Raw genomic sequence first — 17777 nt, 5'->3', positions numbered from 1 at the left:
TTTGTGCAGGTTCACACGCACTAACATCTTTAGTCATCTCCCTCAATTTCATTACGGCGTTCAATTGGATGTCTTGTTGTCGGATGGTGTACCGAGTGTTCCAAATCGGTGCCCTCACGCTCGCAAAAACGTTCATTAGCTTGCAGCGATGAACAACTATCATTGAAAAATAAGGAGCCGCCACCAACACTCAAACCGCAAGCCTCGAGCTCTGGTTCCAATCTATCACGCTTACCAATATGGATAATGGGATAGAGCAGATGCATAAGGACGAGAACGCGCTGTTGGGTCCCGGTGTGTGTGGTGCTTCACAATCCCCAAAAGTAAGCTACTCATGAAAATGAATGCATGCTTTGGCTCAGCAAATCATACGTAGCGCAACTGCCTACTTCGGTGCGCTGAACCTTTGACCACTCTGCTACAACAATAACACGTTGCCTAGAACGACTAAAAAGAATTTCCCTTTTTTTCTATTCGATGAACCTTGTTTTTTATACATTCTTCTGCAACCACTTTTATACCACGTCTACAATCATTTTATTGTTCGTGCTCAAATAGTTCACGCTAGTCACCATATTTCTGACACATTAACAATGCTGCGTTGAAAATTGGGGAAGAGCTGAGCGGGCAGCGCCGTCGATATCAACATTGTGAGAAAAATTGAAGGCGCATCAGCATGAACATCGTCATAAAAATCTAGCGCAACGCAGGCCTTAGAATTTTCGGGCAACTTTCACCACGCTAGAGGTAACGGCATACCACACAAATGTGGCCGAGCTTGTGCATGTGCTAAAGCACAAACGCTAGCGAGATAAGATTTCGCCACATTTAGCCTCCTTTGATTAGCGCTAAAGGTAGAGATGCGGGTTGGATTACCAGCTTACCTGCTGCTGGTGGTTTGCTCAATCAACGCGGAAAGCGATCAGATCCGAAGACGACCCTTCGCCTGTGAGTTTTTCCGGACATCATTGTGAATGTTGCTTCGTCATGACCGCCGCCTCAAAGATAAGTTACGCAGAAGTGTGTACTATGCCAGAAAATTCAATAGACCGATAGACGAGTACTTTACCATCGGTGCCGTAATAATCGTCAGTGATGTCACTCTGGAGCAAATATGGTCTATTTAAGTGACACGCCGTCATATAATGTACTGTCAGGCTACAATAAAACTTCCCGCCGCAGTAGCTGAGCGGCTATGGTGTTGCGATGCTAAGCAAGAAGTTGCGGGATCAAATTCCGGCCACGCGGCCGCGTTTTGATGGGGGCGAAATGCGGAAACACCCGTGTCCCGTGCATTAGGGGCACGTTAAAGATCCCCTGGTGGTCGAAATTAATCCAGAATCGTCCTCTACGGCGTGCTTCATCATCAAATCGTGGTTTTGGCACGTAAAGGCCCGGAATTGAATTCAGCTCAATTACAATAAAGCACGAACGGAATGAAAAACAAGGAAGAAAGCGCTCATTGGCATGGTCAAGTTTGCTTGCATGTGACAGCGTCCCACTCCCGGATTTCTTTCTCACAACGCATCGAACCTTTATGGAAGGACGGACCAAATGCGCCCTGACGTGCTCGGTTCATTGATGTGTGTCCCTTGTGGTGCAGCTCAACAGATAAAGACAGCGCGAATCGCGCATGTGTACGACGGTCAGTGAATATAGTGGACCGGCAAAGAGAACATCGCGATCCGCCTTCTTTGCACAGTGAGCGGGAGCCTGTGCCACTTGCTTTCAGATCACTGCATTTGACCCCTTTGGTTTTAGTGCTCAATACTTGGACACGCTGTTGTCGCTGAAATGACAACACATGTTTTGAAGCGTCCGCACGATAAGTGGCGCATCAAAACTGCGTGCCTTCCAGCGTTAGCTATAGCGAGGCGTCAGACAGCTGTGAATTGACACTCTTCGGACGCCCTGGTTTAGTGTTGACCGTGAAATTACAACCGGGACGGCCGACGTTGAGGATAAAACTCTCCTTGGGGAACCGAGCACTCCTCAACCTTATATTCCGATTTACCACAGATGGTGGTTCCTCTCTCTCTCGCTCTCTCTTGTGTGTATGCGTGCCTGTGCGCGCACGTGTGCGTGTGTGTCTGTGTGTGTGTTAGTCATACAGCGGGGCAGTTCTTATCACGCAGCGCCCGCAACAGGCTGTCTCGAGAACCGGCTTCTTCGGCTGCGGCTGGAATGCGAAGGCTCGCTCGACGACGTGGCCCGACTCAGGATGAAAAGGGACCAATCGGAATCATGTCGGTGAGTTTTCGATTAAGGAAGCCGGCCTATATTTGGCATGCGGATTGAAATCAAATCGAATTGTAGGACTTCACGTCCCAAATCAACACGCAAGCCATAAGGGACGCCGTAGCGGAGTGCTTGGGTAGAGTGAATCGGTTAGATCTTTTGTGCTGGCCCTGTACTGTGCGCAGTCGACCATAAGCAAAACGCGAATAATGTCACGGTGAGCATTTGCATTGGTATACTTTTACACCATTGATGAACACAATGGCGAGTACATGATCTGTTAGAAGGTACTATAGCGTCCCATAATACCACATGCTTCAAGTAGGAAGAACCAAAACATTTTGAAAACAGTGCAGTAGAACGAATAACGTCTTTCTGGCAGATACAATAAATAGCGGCAGCCCACACCGCTACATATGTGATAGCCAGTGAATAACCAAATAATTAGCCAAGGTGCTCTTATTCATACTAATTGTTTATCCTCATGTTACTACCTTATTTTACATATCGCCTATTTTCCTTTTTATATATGCATGCCTTATCGGCCGTCTCCGCTGTCATGTACATATGTACCTTGGAGGCAAAAATAAAGTAATATTTTTAGGCCATGTGTTGCAATTGTCGAAGGTGGCCAGTGCCCAAGGGAGGTGTCTGAAGCTTCGTTTCAAGCACTAACAGCGCCGCAGATAGGCTGACGTTAGAAACGCCGGAAAGCGACAAGTTTCAGTTTCTTGACATATGGTTGCTGTTAAAATATAATCATATACGCTAGAAGTACGGCCCAAGGTGCATGACCTAATTGTAATAATCAAAGCAATTGAGTAATTAATGGCGAATATGTTTGGATTGAATTAAAAAACGACTTTCTTAACATAGACAACAAAATCCTAACAACTGGTTACATATATCGTTCACCTCCTTCATAAGCAATAGATTTCTGTGTTGCTCTCCATAATGTTATGGGAATGCTAGTAAATGAAAATAAAAATGTAATAATTATAGGTGACATCATCATTAACCTTGCTGACAGCTCGTGTTCTAGCGCTTTACATTATTCTGATTGTTTTAACAAAGCTCTTTGTTTATGAATGTTTAAAAAGACACGATGTGCTAATCACCCCATGGGTACATTAATTGACCATGCGCTGTAAAATTTGGCATATTCTTCAGATGCATAAGTTCTAATGACCGACATAACTGATCCCTATCCTATATTCTTGAATTTTCACTATACTCATGGTTCCAAAAAAATAATGTGGTCGAAATTTATGCTGGACAAACAATCATTTCTTGAAGCCGTGTGTAATCATGACAGGTCCCCCATCTTAGTGGCAAAGGTTCCACAAAGGACATTTTCACTCTTTCTCTGTATGCATAAATACTGTTTTGATCGTCATTCCCATCAAGTTAAATGCAAAGATAAATTTCCGTCGCCTCAGAATTCATGGATAGTGGATAACCTCCTAGCTTTAATGCGCTAAAACAATAATTTTTGCAAGAAAGCTAAACGACAACCATTTAAAGAGAACTAGGCCATTCGGTAGAAGTTTTCCAACCAGCTTTCTGCCACTTTGAAATATATATATATATATATATATATATACGGTACGAAAGGAAAATTTTGGAATGCGGTAAGAACGTAAGAAAGAAATGGGAAAGTAATCGTTCCTTCTTAAGTAAGGCAAGTAATCACGAAATAATAACAGAAATTGCTCATCAGGGCCTTTTGTCTAAAGCTGTCTTAGAAATAGCTGATTCGTTCGCTGATTGCTTCTTCAGTAGTGAACTAGGCACACCGGCGCATGATAGTCGCATGCGCCGCCATCTGCCGGTCTTTCTTTTATTTCCAACCACATGCCAAGAAGTTCTAAACATTATAAACAACATGAAGATAACCGGCGCCGGCATTGTTAAATTAAACCCTTCTCATATAAAACTAATCGCACCCTTAATAACTGGTATCCTTAAGGACATAATCAACATCATGTTTAAGGAACTTAAACAAGGCAGAAGCAGTCCAAGTTTTAAGAAAAGTGACTGCTTTTAATCGCCAGTTATCGCCTCATCTGCGTACTACCTCTCGCATCAAATTAATTGAAAGGCTTATTGAAAAACGCTTAACTAATTACATTACAAAATTTAACTTTCTGTTGCCATTCCAATACGGTATTCACCCGACTCAGTCGACCGAGCTTGCTCTTGTTGCTCTAACCGATCAACATAACATCGCCATCGATCAGGCTAGTTATGCATCTTCTGTATTCGATAACTTAACGAAAGTGTTTGAGAAAACAAATGATTATATCTCATTTAATAAGCCTGATCGATTAGGAATTACCAGCCTAGCACTGCTGTCACTACGAAATTACATAAAATACAGAACGCAGGTAGTACCCATTTAAGACGTTTATTATAAAACCATGTAAAACTGGCGTGCCCCAAGGTTCCATACTTGGTCCGCTTCTATTTTTAATACGTCTGTCAGTGGTCTGCCTAACTGCCTTTCTTCTTCGAAATGTATACTTTATGCAGACGCTACTACTTTCACCAACTGTGATGAATGTTTTACAGCTCTAATATTTAAACTTGATGACAATTTGTACAGCCTTCTGGAGTGGTGCCATACTAAGAACCTGCAAATAAAGCCGTCGAAAAAGACATCTTTTCTATTCACTGCTCACCAACAAAGACTTCACTCCATTCCTCCTACTTTCTTGGCGACAGTCTTATTCCTACAAGTCCTTCTTGCAAGTATCTTGGTCTAGAACTTTACAGAAATCTAACATGAAAGAAACAAAGAAAAAAAGACGGAAACGCAGCAGAGGCTGGTACGAGTGATTCTGTACATTCGTAAACTTTCCCATAATATCTAAACCGTAGTGAAAACATGATGTTCCGATAGCTTTTTCGTTTTTCCGGCCCCGAACAAATTATCAAGACTGTGCCAAGACAAAGACAAGTTGCCACAGTACACGACACAAAACGGTACCGGATTTACAAGAATGTGCGGCCAACGCCATCTGTGAAATTTCACTAAGATGTGGTTGCCAGCGCATAGGGCAAAGAGGTAGAGTCCGTAAGGAGAGGGCTCAGGAGCACAGTTTTAACGCACAAGAAAGGCGGCTTCTTAGCTGAACATTGCAAGCGGTGCTGCGGTGCGCAAACTTTGACGGCAGGAAAAGGTTTTAATAAAGTGAAAGATAGGACTGAGCACGAAATCGTAAAAGCATTTTTTATTAACAAAGCCGCATAGAAGTCTATGAGCAGCCATCTGTTTTACTCGGTGACGCCAAGACCGCGTTCTGCAATGGTTTTATTTAGGCTTTGTGGGTTTCATCCCCAAGGAAAGGTTTCCGCGATTCTGTCGATCATTATATATATGTACATACATACAGTGAGACCCATGTAGTTTTAGCCAAACTTTAAAAATATGCGAATACAACGTAGCTTGACATAACCAAGCCAATGTTGTTTGCCATCGCTTGGAGATAGATTACTTTTTTGCATTCCGCCTAATTACATAACTAGTCTTCAGAATCAGAATCAGGATCAGAATTTATTGTTAGAAGTTGGGTCACATTGCAAGTATTTAGTATGCAGAAGGAGGTCCCATAGTCAAAGTCTCTATCGAAACCTCCTGTACAAGAACAGGGGCGCTATAACGTAAAACTATTCCAAACTTTTCTATTCCAATTCTGCAATCAGCCCTCCGCGATTGGTCAAAGACATTTTTGGACCACCCCCACTTCACCTGTCTGTCACGCGACGACACGAAAACCGCCATAGCTCCGCATCTGAGGTACACGCTGATTATGCATGATTTGACCGAAAAAATAAAAATGTTACTTGTGATTCGACGCCTTTTCGCCATTAGCCCCCCCGGCTATTGGTCAAAAGTTTTCGGGCTGCACCCACTTCACCTGCCTGTCACGCGACGTCATAAAACAGCAATAACTCATCGCGTCGAAGTGACGTGTAAGCATTAAAGATGCATTAATATGCCGAACAAAACTGAATTTTTTTTCTGAATAGCCGCAGGCTGCCCCGTTCCGAAAGGAATAAAAGGTGGCTTCCGCCCATCGCTCTGGCATTGGCTACTCGCCCCTGCTGGAGAGCATGGGTTTATTTGCGTGTAATAAACCTTTTTTCGTGGCCATGTAACGTTTCCGAGAACTTTCGGCACGTTTACGACCTCGTTCTGCCAACTCTTCTTTGCTGAGGAGCCGTATTAGCGTCATTCTTAAGTTTCCGTTGCATGCCGCCACGATTGTCGACGAGCCACCGCGAGTTATGTAAGAGAAAGCGGACCAATCGCAGACGCCGGCACAACCCTCTTCATCCGGTTATCCATATTCAGTGCAGTGGCTCGGCCCCATCGAATCCTTCTCCACTTGAGCATGCTCCTCGCCTCTTGTGAGCCAATTAAATAAGACAAGCCGCTCAGTGTAGGCAATGTTATTCGTTTTTCAAGCAAACAAAAGTGACCTCCTATGAACGAGGAGAGCATTTGATTGGTCTGTTCAGACAACCCTTCGGGTGAACGCCCGGTGCTTGCGTCGGCGGTTACGCAAATTTGACGTCTGGAGATTGGACTTAAAACATATTGGAATAGTTTTACGTTATAGGGCCCCAAGTTATGATAGTTAACATCTCAAAGTAACAGTAGCATATAATAAGGTAGTGTACAAGCAACAAGAAATGAACGTTAACAGAACAAAATACAGAATTGATTACAAATAATAACTAGGTTTAGCATATCTCATGGTAGCAAGAAGAATTGTATGGGAAGAAAATACCAGTACTTTATTTACAAGAACAAAAACAAACAAAAAAGGAAAAAAAGCGGGAAAACCACGAACAAAAAATGGTTACACTAAACGTTCTCATTAGTCTGTCAATAATAAATGCATTTTTAGTTTCCTTCTAAAATGGTTATTTAATCAGCTTCTCAAACACCTTAATTAAATGAAAAGTGTGAATGAGAAAATTGTAGAGCAACATGGAAAAGTCCCGATACAGGTTTCTGTTTCTCAATAAGAGCTACATAAAAGTGTTTTTTCAAGAGTGAAATAATCCCGCGAATGCACACAAAGTGCCTCGGCCAGTCGCGCGGCAATTTTGCGTGTGTTCGCGCGCTTCTTTTACTCTCAGAAAAACAAATTTATGTAAAACGTATTGAGCAACAGAAAACTGCATCTTCTACACCACGTTTTGGAGAATTGCGGTTACGTATCTGCCCGGAAAGACGCGGTGACCCCCAACGCGCCTGCCCACGTCACCCACGCGATGACTGATTACACTGTCTCGGAGATCGTCTCGGTTTTCAGTAAACCATTTCGGGGATCAGCCAACTGTAGTAGGCGAGAATCCGACCGAATATACATGCCAGACCCCACGGTTGAAGGCACAGAATGCTTTGCTATAACAAAGGAATTATGGGCTTGAAAGCATGTATTGCTTGCAGTGATGATATTTAGGTACAGTTTGTCGCTTCATCGCCTAATTCCGTAGAGAAAGGAGCCGGTCACCTGCACAGCTGTAGAGGTAGAAAAGATGGCTACCTATCCGACGATTCGTTATATGTGTGCTGTCATGTGTAGGAGCTGTTCAGCAAGACAGTAGCAGCACCAGCAGCAGCCACGATCAGCAAAGTACAGGAGGATTCACAAAGAAAGGAAGACGAAAAGTCAATTCAAACGCAGCAGCATACCGGTCAAAGTACAAGCAAACGTAACACGATCTGTCACGCGTGTCTGCTCGCCTACCCTAACGCTAATGCAAGCGGACTGAGCCAGCGTTGCTTTCCCTTGAGTTACGTTTGTTCAAGTTGCTCCAGATACGCTTCAGTTCAGGCGCAAACAAGTGATTCGCCGTCAGACGTGGCGCCTATTTTGCAAGCGCTACTCCTCTATTTAGCACATAGCAGTAATACACGCCGCTGAGTGCGTCTAATTATGGTGCAAATTAAGTCTCTGAAGCTGAGCTATCTACTTACAAGCAATATTATTTAGGCGCATTGACGACGAAGACAAGCGAGTGAGCACACACGAGCGCTCGCCTCGCTTGTACTCGTCATCAATGCGCTTGAACAACCTCGAGTATGCCTTACCAACAAAACGGTACGTCAACACTTGTGAGATATCTGCAACCAGCTTGTTACAGAGAGAACTTTTTGCTTGCAGAAAACTTCGCAAGTACATAACGTGCATCGACATGGCGCTAACGTCAACAAAGTGTCGCAGAGACCGCTACGTTTTTGGTCGTGAAGTTGAACGCCGCAAACGCCAAGTAGAGACCTACAACTGGGACTGCAATTTACAAATGCGTAAGCTCTTTTGGGTTATCTTAGATCCATCATCGTTAACCGCCTGTGTGTAGTACAAGTGATAACGCGAAGAAATTAGACACGTCCTTTTTTTATGTCTTTGTTACCACCTGCTGCTTGGTATGTGTACTTTAACTGTCCTGCAATGCATGCTTTCTCGAGCCTCTTTCGTGTAATAATATCCATAGAAGATGCCTGGAATCACTTGAAACGATCTCAAAGGTACGTAAGGGGAAATTTTCTGCGAGCGGAATTCACTGTTCATACAACACATCACTCGTTTGTCTTGAGCCAGGAAGACGCAGAGCTCGAAGTGTTGTTACGTAATTGCGCAGAGCGGCAATTTGTTCAAACAAAATAAACCTGCAACATCTTTAAAAAGCGTGCTTGGGATTGCTCCTCAGATGACTATATATGACTATATATGGGGTCCATGTGTATATATAAAAGTTGTCTTACCAAAGTGCCATCTGTGATTGCCCATCAGCGCGGCAATAATTTCGTTAACGCTGCAATCGCTATAATGAGCGCCGGGCGCAGGAGCGCGCGCTATATTTGAGGGTGTGATCATCGAAAGGAGTTTCATAAATACGGGCTCTGTTGCCTAAGGCCGTGTACGAAAAAAAGGACAATTGCGAACAATAATCTTACATCGAGAATATGTTTGCTATACGTCACCGCGCAATGTCTTTAATGCGGTCAGTAAAAACGCGCTACGGGCATTTTCGAAGTTAGAATCTTAATCGAGAACACTTGGCAAATGCAAAGGAGCGCCCCGGAAAATATTGAATACACTTTTTTATACCCTCTATTTATAATTAAATTTCAAGAATATTTCTGTGAGCAAGCCAAATAAATTCCAATTGCGTGTGTGGTGCTGATACGATCTCGATTTCCAGAAAACTACGACTACGTCATGTGCGACAGCAAAACGCTCCTGAATCGCCATCTTGCTTGCGGCACAACTTTCGACAGGTCGATCGTCAATCTAAACTTCGAGCTTGATGAGGACAAAGAAAAGCTCTGCAGGTATCGTGAAAGCTGTGTTTCCTTGATGGTATTCGTGTGTCGCACGAGAACGAAGAGCAGAAACGATAACGCCAAATAACCATGCGGTGCGTGCAAAGCACCCCGAATAACCTCTCTGTGCTCACCTCTTCTGACCTTCATTTCAAGAGCAGCTCGTTGACGGACTACAAGCACTGCGTAACACCTCTGATAAAGAACGACGCGTGCTCTGGCAACAAAAACCTCATTTCAAGATTACTTCACTTCTCAAGAGCTGTGGTGGGAGAGTATCAAACATCTTGCAAGACAATAGCCATGAAACGTGAGTCCTTTTAAATTTCATTACACAAGCGTGTCACGATCATATTAAACAACCCCGCCCCCCCTCCCCAGTACTCATCGCTCATAATCCTGTGCACAATCAGGAATCGAGCGACGTCTTTCAATGCCTAGGGAAGCCGCTTTATTGCTCCGGTTGTGTACCTCAGACAGGAGCGGGGGAAATCGTTTCGCGCGGCACACTTCCGGGTTTCTAGCTGAGCGCACGCGAAGTTGAGTCCTTATTTCGTTAAGTGCTAAGAAGCGCCCATTTAGGTAACATTATCCAATCTTTAATAATTGGTGCCGAAAGGAACCTGTCGATAGGCAAAATGCCTTTGTTTATAACAGATATAAGAGGGTTGCGAAGGACAGCAGAGTATAGAGTGCTCAAACTGTAGCTTTCGATTGGCACAAATGTTTTCGATTGTCAGAGCGGTTTATCCTTGGTATTCAAAAGGCGCAGCGTGACTGGGACGGTTTCTTTGTCTCCGTCCCAGTCACGCTGCGCCTTTTGAATAGCCATGAACCAACTCGCCCAAATAAAACTTTTACTGCAACTTATCCTTGGTAGACCGCTCTCGCTAATATTCGCTATGACGGTGAGCACCAAGCTGTTGCGAACAAATAATACTGACAGTGCTAATCTCGAGTTGAGGATATCGACAGCCCATTCGACTAGTGGCGCAAGACCCTTTTGCTTTATTATCTGATGACCAGTGACGAACAGTATTTGGCGAAACTTCGCGACAAGTTCACAAGAACTGGTGCCGCTTGTCATAATTGCGACGACAAGAGAAAGTGGAGGGTAGCCGGCGCTGGGGAGAAATTTGTAAGGACTCTGTCCAAGCAGTCGTTGCCAATGGCGAAGTTGCGTTTAGTTGCGCAGTTATGCTACTTTGTCAACACAAAAGGCCAGCTCGCCAAGATGGGCCTGATAATGCGTGCGATAGTTCGTACTGCTTGCGTCAGTGCACTGTCTTCCTCTACGTAACGTATCGTCGCTGCGCCGAGAGGCAACGCCTTCGTTCGTGTCTGTAACCGCTTCTGCGTTTCTTATGATGTAGTGGAGTTTTCGCGCGCATTATATGTTGTGAAGCAGTGCACGTGACTTTCTTGAATTGCGCAGCCTGGTAATATTTGAAGCCGAAGGCCTGGCCTTTCTTGCAGACATGATGGAAGCTCGCCAAGTTGAAGAAACTGCGTGTCTCCCCGAGGACCTGAGAGAGAAAGTGCTCACCTGTCAGCAGAGCGCCTATCGCACTATCCGCGCACGGGATGTGCACAGCGAGACGGACATTTGCGAGTGAGTTCAGCTCGGTTACTGTGAATGTAAATCGACCACCACCCCTTTGTCAGCGCCTATCATGACACAAACTATAACTTTCTGGTCGTTTCTTGGTGTCGAACATTCTACTCATATTATTTTTATTTCCCATATCTCTCTTTTCCTCATGTTTGATCAGCTGGAAGAGCCTACCAGCTGATCTTACGCGTTCACAAATGCTTTTCCTCATCTCGCCGTGTCTCTCACGGCACGTCTCCCATGAGAGGTACTCGCTTATCTCTACTGCATCTCACTAGCTTCTTCCTGGCGTACAAAAAAACGCACAGAACATCCATTTCCCTTCATCTTCAGGAATGCGAAAGTGGTCATCATATTTTTCTCATATTATTAGGCACAGGCCCCATAGGCTGCAGCATAAACTGCGGCTCTAACAAATACTTAAGATCAATTAAAACTGCTGAGCCAAATCAAAACAACTTTTCATGAGCCACTCTCTGAACAATCCATTCGAGGGTATTTAAAAAAAAAAAAACGGTGGGAAAGATGTTATCTATGCTTGGTGGAAACGATGGGACACTTGCAATTTACTTACCGGATAGCATATAGACGGGGATAAAAATACCGATGAATAACTTTCAGAAATAAAGGTTTCAGAGCATTCAACAACCCTCTTTATCTTTAGTTATGCCAATCCTTTCTCGTTCCTTAAATCATCACAGACGACATGCAAAGGTACTTCATCATCGTACTATACTTCCGTGACATTAGGAATCAAGTTCAATAAAACTTATTATTGGGAGAGTTGGTTGATAATGCTTAATAAAAGACGGTGTGCCAAAGACAGACAATGAGTGTTTTTGGCGCAGCATCTTTTCTTAAGCATGAGGAATACTGCATAGTCATCCTATACAGACGGCGTTATAACTTTTTGTGCTGTTTCTGAAGTTTACTTATAAAGAAGACACTAGAAAGAAAGCGTCAAATGTTACCTTTCAGCAACGTAAGATGCAATTTCAAACAACCGGGAAGGAGAGACTCAGCCATGTATATAGAAGCATTGTAACCTAGGGAAGATACAATGGGTTTTATACATGACTATTTTAATGTACTTTTGGCCTATCAGCAGGTTACTAGATTTCAGGCCATGATAATCAGAAATCTGACTCGGCTATTGTCTCGGGGCCAGTATTGTATCTTTGCGTATAAAGAATTAAACCATAAACGCGTAATTTTATTCAATGTACATTTACCTTTGAATTGTACGCACTCAATGCAAATGATGCAGGAGGCGCATGAAAAGGCTGTTTTATGAGGTTGCTAACTATACAAACACTCACTAAAGATATCAAAACTAGACCACAATGTTTTAAGCCATCTGTGTAAATGCAGCCAGAACTACAGCTGTGACCCGACCTTTTCTACTGCGTCGTATATCATAGCCTGGAAACAATAAATACAGAAATGCACAGAGTTGTATCATCGAGAGTGTAGTGAGGTGCTCAGTAAACAAAACATTATTACTATTTCTAGGGAACTTGACCTCATGAAAGAATGCATCGACAACGCTCTCAAAGAAACCAGCTGCTCACGTGACATTTCATCAATGCGGGTTGCAAATGACACGACGGCGGAATCGTACGCTCGGTACAACGTCAAGTGCCGCAGGTTTTGACAGAAACTGATCGTCGCAAGCTGCGCCAGCTCGCTTGCCCAACGCACTTGCTCACTCGCCGATACCTCCATCGACTCGGTAAACCTCCTCCTCGTGCCATGTACCAAACAATAAACATCGCGCAAACGTTTGTTGCCTCATGTACTTGTTATCGCGAACAACTGCCGTCGCTTGTACAACTTACATTCGGCAGGCAAGAGTAGCGCGTATTTCCGAGTTTTTCTTTTTCACCGCAGCCACTACTCCCGAGTTGTGACGTCGTTAAACCGCGTGTGCATGCTGGAAACATGAGAAGCGTTCAGAATGCGGCGCTTGCGCCGCACACAACCTCCCTGCGTATTGGATCCTCTTCCCAATTCTGCTACCCTAGATACAGCATACGTTGCACTTGACAGCACACAAAGGAACGATACTAAGATGCATACTGAAGAACATATTTAATGCCAGCTCGTGCCTTCCATCACTCGCGAGCTTCCCTCCCACGCTTCTTCGTTTCCCTGGCTGTCAGAAAAAAACTCTCTTGCCTAGCACGTAATCGTTTAACATTATCGGAGCTAAACGGACCAACGTCGGGGAGCCTGAACTCGGCGTCGGTGACTACGTCCGCGTAGGGAAGTCACGAGTCCATGGCAAGTAGGCGAGCCTTCATTTACTCGCAGACCGCCTAGGGGTGCTAGACTTAGTATTTCTGCTAAGCAGGGCTGATTTCACTATTCCTCGTCTTCAACTTCACAATTACAACACGTGTCCTAAAATCAGCAATTAAAAAGTCAAATTGCCAATTTTAGATAATTAACAAAAGTGTCGTTAAAAGTTTTCTTCCGGTGAAGGTTTCCCTAATTACGCAGCCTATTTGCAAGAACAGCAGGGGCCTATATATGCCAGTTTTATTTAAAGTAATCTGCTTCCCACAAAGCGAACACTTGGTATAACAAAACGACTCTTAAAGTAAGCGCATTTCCCCGTTTGCAGTCGTTTGGGCGTCCACCACGTACTCACTAATTCCGGCGGAACCCATCTTACGATGAATGTCGACGTTAACGCAGGTGCCATGCTAATCTTCTCTGTATCTTTCCAACCTTTGAATATGTACTTTAGAAGTATAAAGTTTATTCTCTTTCTCTCTCTCGACGTTAATACGATAAGAATTGAAGCAATGTAGCGATACACCGTATTGCCACTGCTGAAACATGTTCGCGGGCTTGCTTGCGCCCAGCAGTGAATAACTTTCAAAGGACTTTTCTTGTCATTGAACAGTGGCACATACCCAGTGGAGCATACCCTGTGACCCGGATTTGTGTCAAAGAGGTTCATTCAAGAACGGCACACACCCAGTGGCAAATGCCCAGTGACGCAAGTTTGTGTGTAAAAGGATCGCTGAAGAGCGCCACAAACCCAATGCCACGTGCGCAGTGATCCAAGTTGGCGCAACGGTTGGTTTTGAACACGGTTCCCTTAGCACAGCCGCCCCGATGCTGTACCCATAAGACCATGGACTACCCAGCGACCCTAGCTGGCGGAGAAACGGTCAGAAACATAGATAGATACCGGAAAGTTCGTAAAGTATCCTAAGAATACTAATCGCATACTCCGCTCTTGTAAGTGCTGTCCACTATTGCGCATCTCATTATCACGTCTCATCTCATTAACCATCTCATTATCAGGCTTCTCGCTATTATTGTAGCTGCGCATGCCAAAGAGCTGGCCAATGAGGAAGCGCACTTATTTAAGAAAGATTTGTTAATACAGGCCGTGAACGTCTTTTGAGTGCAATAAATTGAAGGCCGGTGTCATAATAAAAACGACGCAGGTTCAAGCCGGTCATTAAATGTAATTATGTGCAGTGCAGCGGAAACTGAACAAACAAGGAAACAGGTGGGGGGCATGGCGCTTGTATGCCGCCATGTGTGTATCGTTTGTGCGACACTGAACATAATGTCATACCAACTATCCCATCAGTCCATTTTTCTGAAACTTAATTATTTTTAAGGATATTCTGAAATATTATGAGACTGCATCTATAGTACACGCGTGCAATGACTTTCAGTAGGTTGGCTACACCTGCAAATAATGAAATCACTAATGCGGGCTTCTCCGTACAACCACCCTTGGTGCAGAGAAGCCAACTCTGACGAATGTTCGCAACTCGGTTATTGCTCAGAGGCTGTCTGTAAAAAAAGTCGCAGTTTCGCCCGAAAGCCGAAGCATCGATTGTGATAGCGAATTAGTAGACATTTATATGAAATAAGAATAGTAGGTTTATCAGCCGTATAAACCTGGAAAAATTTGCTTACTTACTAAATTAACATGCGTGGTGTCAGCGCGCACGGGCAAACATGAACACATCGCACTCCGAGGACAGTCGCTGTAAAAACACTGGCGTAAGGAAACGCGGCAGCAGTAGCGAGCGAAGTTACCTTAGTGCTGTCCATCGCAAACTGACCGGCGAGAACACAGCACGCACAAAGGTATCAGCCGTCTGCAGATCGCTTTCCAGATAGGGCGCGTGAGGCCGCGCGCGACCGCGCAAAGTACGCTGTCACTGCCGGAGTAGAACGCCGCCCCCCTCCCTCCCGAGTCCCGCGTTGCCTCCCTGCTTTCCTCCCTTGCGTGCGCGGGATTGAGCCGCGATCATCGGTTTCCCTTGCGCGCGGTAGCGAAATACGCAGTTGCTGCCGGAAAATAACGCCGCCCCCCCCCTTTCTTACCTCCTGTCCCCCATGGCCTTTCGTGTGACGGAATACGGTGCGTTTCTTCCCCCCTTCCGCGCGCCAGATTGAGCAACGATCATCGGATCCCCTCGCGCGCTTTCACTAGCACATACAGCATACGGCGCACAGCGTCGGTGTTATCGCCTTTGGACTTTGTAAGAAACATCCCGACGACGGCTACGCCAACGGACAAAATCCGTATGGAGTGTCCTTATGGTTGTTATTACAATAAAATACGCGGCAGCCACATCCAAACCATGCTAATCCATGATTGACGTGACTGCTTGCGCTTCACCATCGGCCAAGCGTGAAGCGAGCATCCTTATCAAGCCCCAATCGCGCTAGCTTCATGCTGGTCCGACGGCGAGGCGCAAGAAGTCACGTCACTCATCGATCAGCGTCTACTAAGGGCGTGACAGTTGAGCTCTTCGGCTGTTCAGTTTCGCGTCTCTGTGTAGAGTCGGCAGGAATTAACTACGCTGTAAAAATTTGCAGCATCAGCTTTCTTCATTTCTGGAAACGGTTGAGCTCCTTAGATGGCGCGCTTCAAGTCTTCCATTGGGACCAATCGCATGGCTCTTTTGTTTAAAAACTTAAATAATCTGCTTTGTAGAATTACTTGTCTGATTACAACATCGAATAATCTTCAAATGTGTGCCTCTGTAGTAAAAGTAATCTAGAAGAAATCGTGTTTAATTTTAGGGCATTTCAAACGCACTTCGTGAAATACCCGGTATATATGTATGCCTTAAGGGATCTCCAAAGTAAATGACCTCATGACCCACTACAAACGGGCCCAATTGGGCTAGTGCAGAGTAGGGTATAACCCTGGGTCGACGCTTGGCCAGCGTCACGACGCGTCAAACCGTCGTTTGCCGGCACTTTATTAAAGTTATCCCTATCCTATCCTATAAATATGCCAATAGAAGAGTTCCTTATACTCACTAGTTTTATCGTGTCCACACATTAGGTGTTAGATACGAACGCCGAGCGTCGGCCACACGCGCTGAGGATAGCGAAATGAGCGCTTGCACACTCGGATCAAAACTTTGTCCACCAGTGTTGCTGCGTTTCGAACTCATGTTCATGGCACTTCGGAAAGGGACGCTCCATTCACTGCGCTATTGAGCAACATTTGCGCTGGGTAATTTGTGCAAGGCGTAGCGCCCCACAGATTATGAGAGTGGCACTGCCTGTGCACGTATTTCGGAGGCCACAACAGGCAATACTGTATCGGATGAATAGACTTTGTGCGCATCACGAAGTTGATATTCTATAGAAGATGACGGCGTCAGTTCTGAGAGCCTGTTGTTGTCGCAGTAAGTTTAACGCCTGAGGAATCCATGAAGTCTGCTGATCATTATGAAATCTATGTTCGTTATCCCGCGGAAGGCGGTGAGCAGGGACGGTCCGCATGCGCGCGTGCTTCACAAATGCAAGAGTACGTGCACTTATCGATGGCCTGTCACAACAGGCACAATAGGTGACAACAATCGGGGCCTAATCACGAAGTTCCTTTCATATTGAAATGTATTTGTAAATTTTGACCCTTACTATAGTCGACACCTGGTAAATCTACTGAGATGCAAGTTTTTAATGAAATAGCGCAAATTTGTGTTTACTCGTTTCAACGTTATATACATCGGTGTTTCTCACACGTTACTAAGCCCAACGACGAGACCATAAAAAGCCAAAACTATTTCTGTAAAGGCAGTAACAGCCCTTAACCTCCAGCACAAGGTTGTAAGAGGCACCGAAGCATGCAAATATTAAAAAGACGCTTCGCAGAACATTCTGAGGAATATAGGCGAACAATTAAAATATTAGAAAAAGAAAGGTATTGCTCTTGAAACACTAAAACGTACATTACCCTCCCCCCCCCCCCCCCCCCGTTTCTTTTTGTCTTTTTCTTTTTGTCTTGGTGAAAGCTGCAATGATATTTCAAGAAAACAGCAGTATACCGGTGAGCTTTAGACGAAAAACATAGTGGACGCGCAAACCATTCACCACCCGTTAAGCACGGCTGTTAGGAAGAATAGAAAGGGCGACAAGGTATTGGGGGGGGGGGGGGGGGGGGGGCAGGGGGGGGCGAAACAGGATGTACCTAATTACGCAGCGGTCATGATTTTCGGCGCCTCCTGATACGGCGGAGCCTTAACGGAAATTGGGTTCATTCAGAAGGACCGCCACTTTTTCACAGTTCAACGAAACTAGCCG

General features: G+C 44.8%; 1 protein-coding gene and 1 non-coding gene across 2 annotated transcripts; one reads left to right on the top strand and one right to left on the bottom strand.

Moving 5' to 3' along the window:
* Positions 1 to 691: 691 nt before the first annotated feature.
* Positions 692 to 12966, top strand: LOC126543286 (uncharacterized). Its single transcript, XM_055078351.1, has 7 exons — positions 692 to 948; positions 2136 to 2250; positions 8421 to 8563; positions 9463 to 9592; positions 9745 to 9893; positions 11060 to 11195; positions 12708 to 12966. The coding sequence occupies exons 1-7, from the start codon at positions 861 to 863 to the stop codon at positions 12847 to 12849; spliced, it is 903 nt and encodes a 300-aa protein (XP_054934326.1). The 5' UTR covers positions 692 to 860; the 3' UTR covers positions 12850 to 12966.
* An 882-nt stretch (positions 12967 to 13848) lies between these two features.
* On the bottom strand, positions 13849 to 13953 carry LOC126546469 (U6 spliceosomal RNA). Its single transcript, XR_007602603.1, has one exon. It is a non-coding gene; the product is annotated as a U6 spliceosomal RNA (small nuclear RNA).
* Positions 13954 to 17777: the final 3824 nt, after the last annotated feature.

The sequence above is a fragment of the Dermacentor andersoni genome, chromosome 1 (genome assembly GCF_023375885.2).
Source record: "Dermacentor andersoni chromosome 1, qqDerAnde1_hic_scaffold, whole genome shotgun sequence".
In the NCBI taxonomy this organism is placed as follows: domain Eukaryota; kingdom Metazoa; phylum Arthropoda; class Arachnida; order Ixodida; family Ixodidae; genus Dermacentor; species Dermacentor andersoni.
The sequence above is the reverse complement of the archived record's forward strand: the minus strand, read 5'-3'. Positions and strand labels throughout refer to the sequence as shown.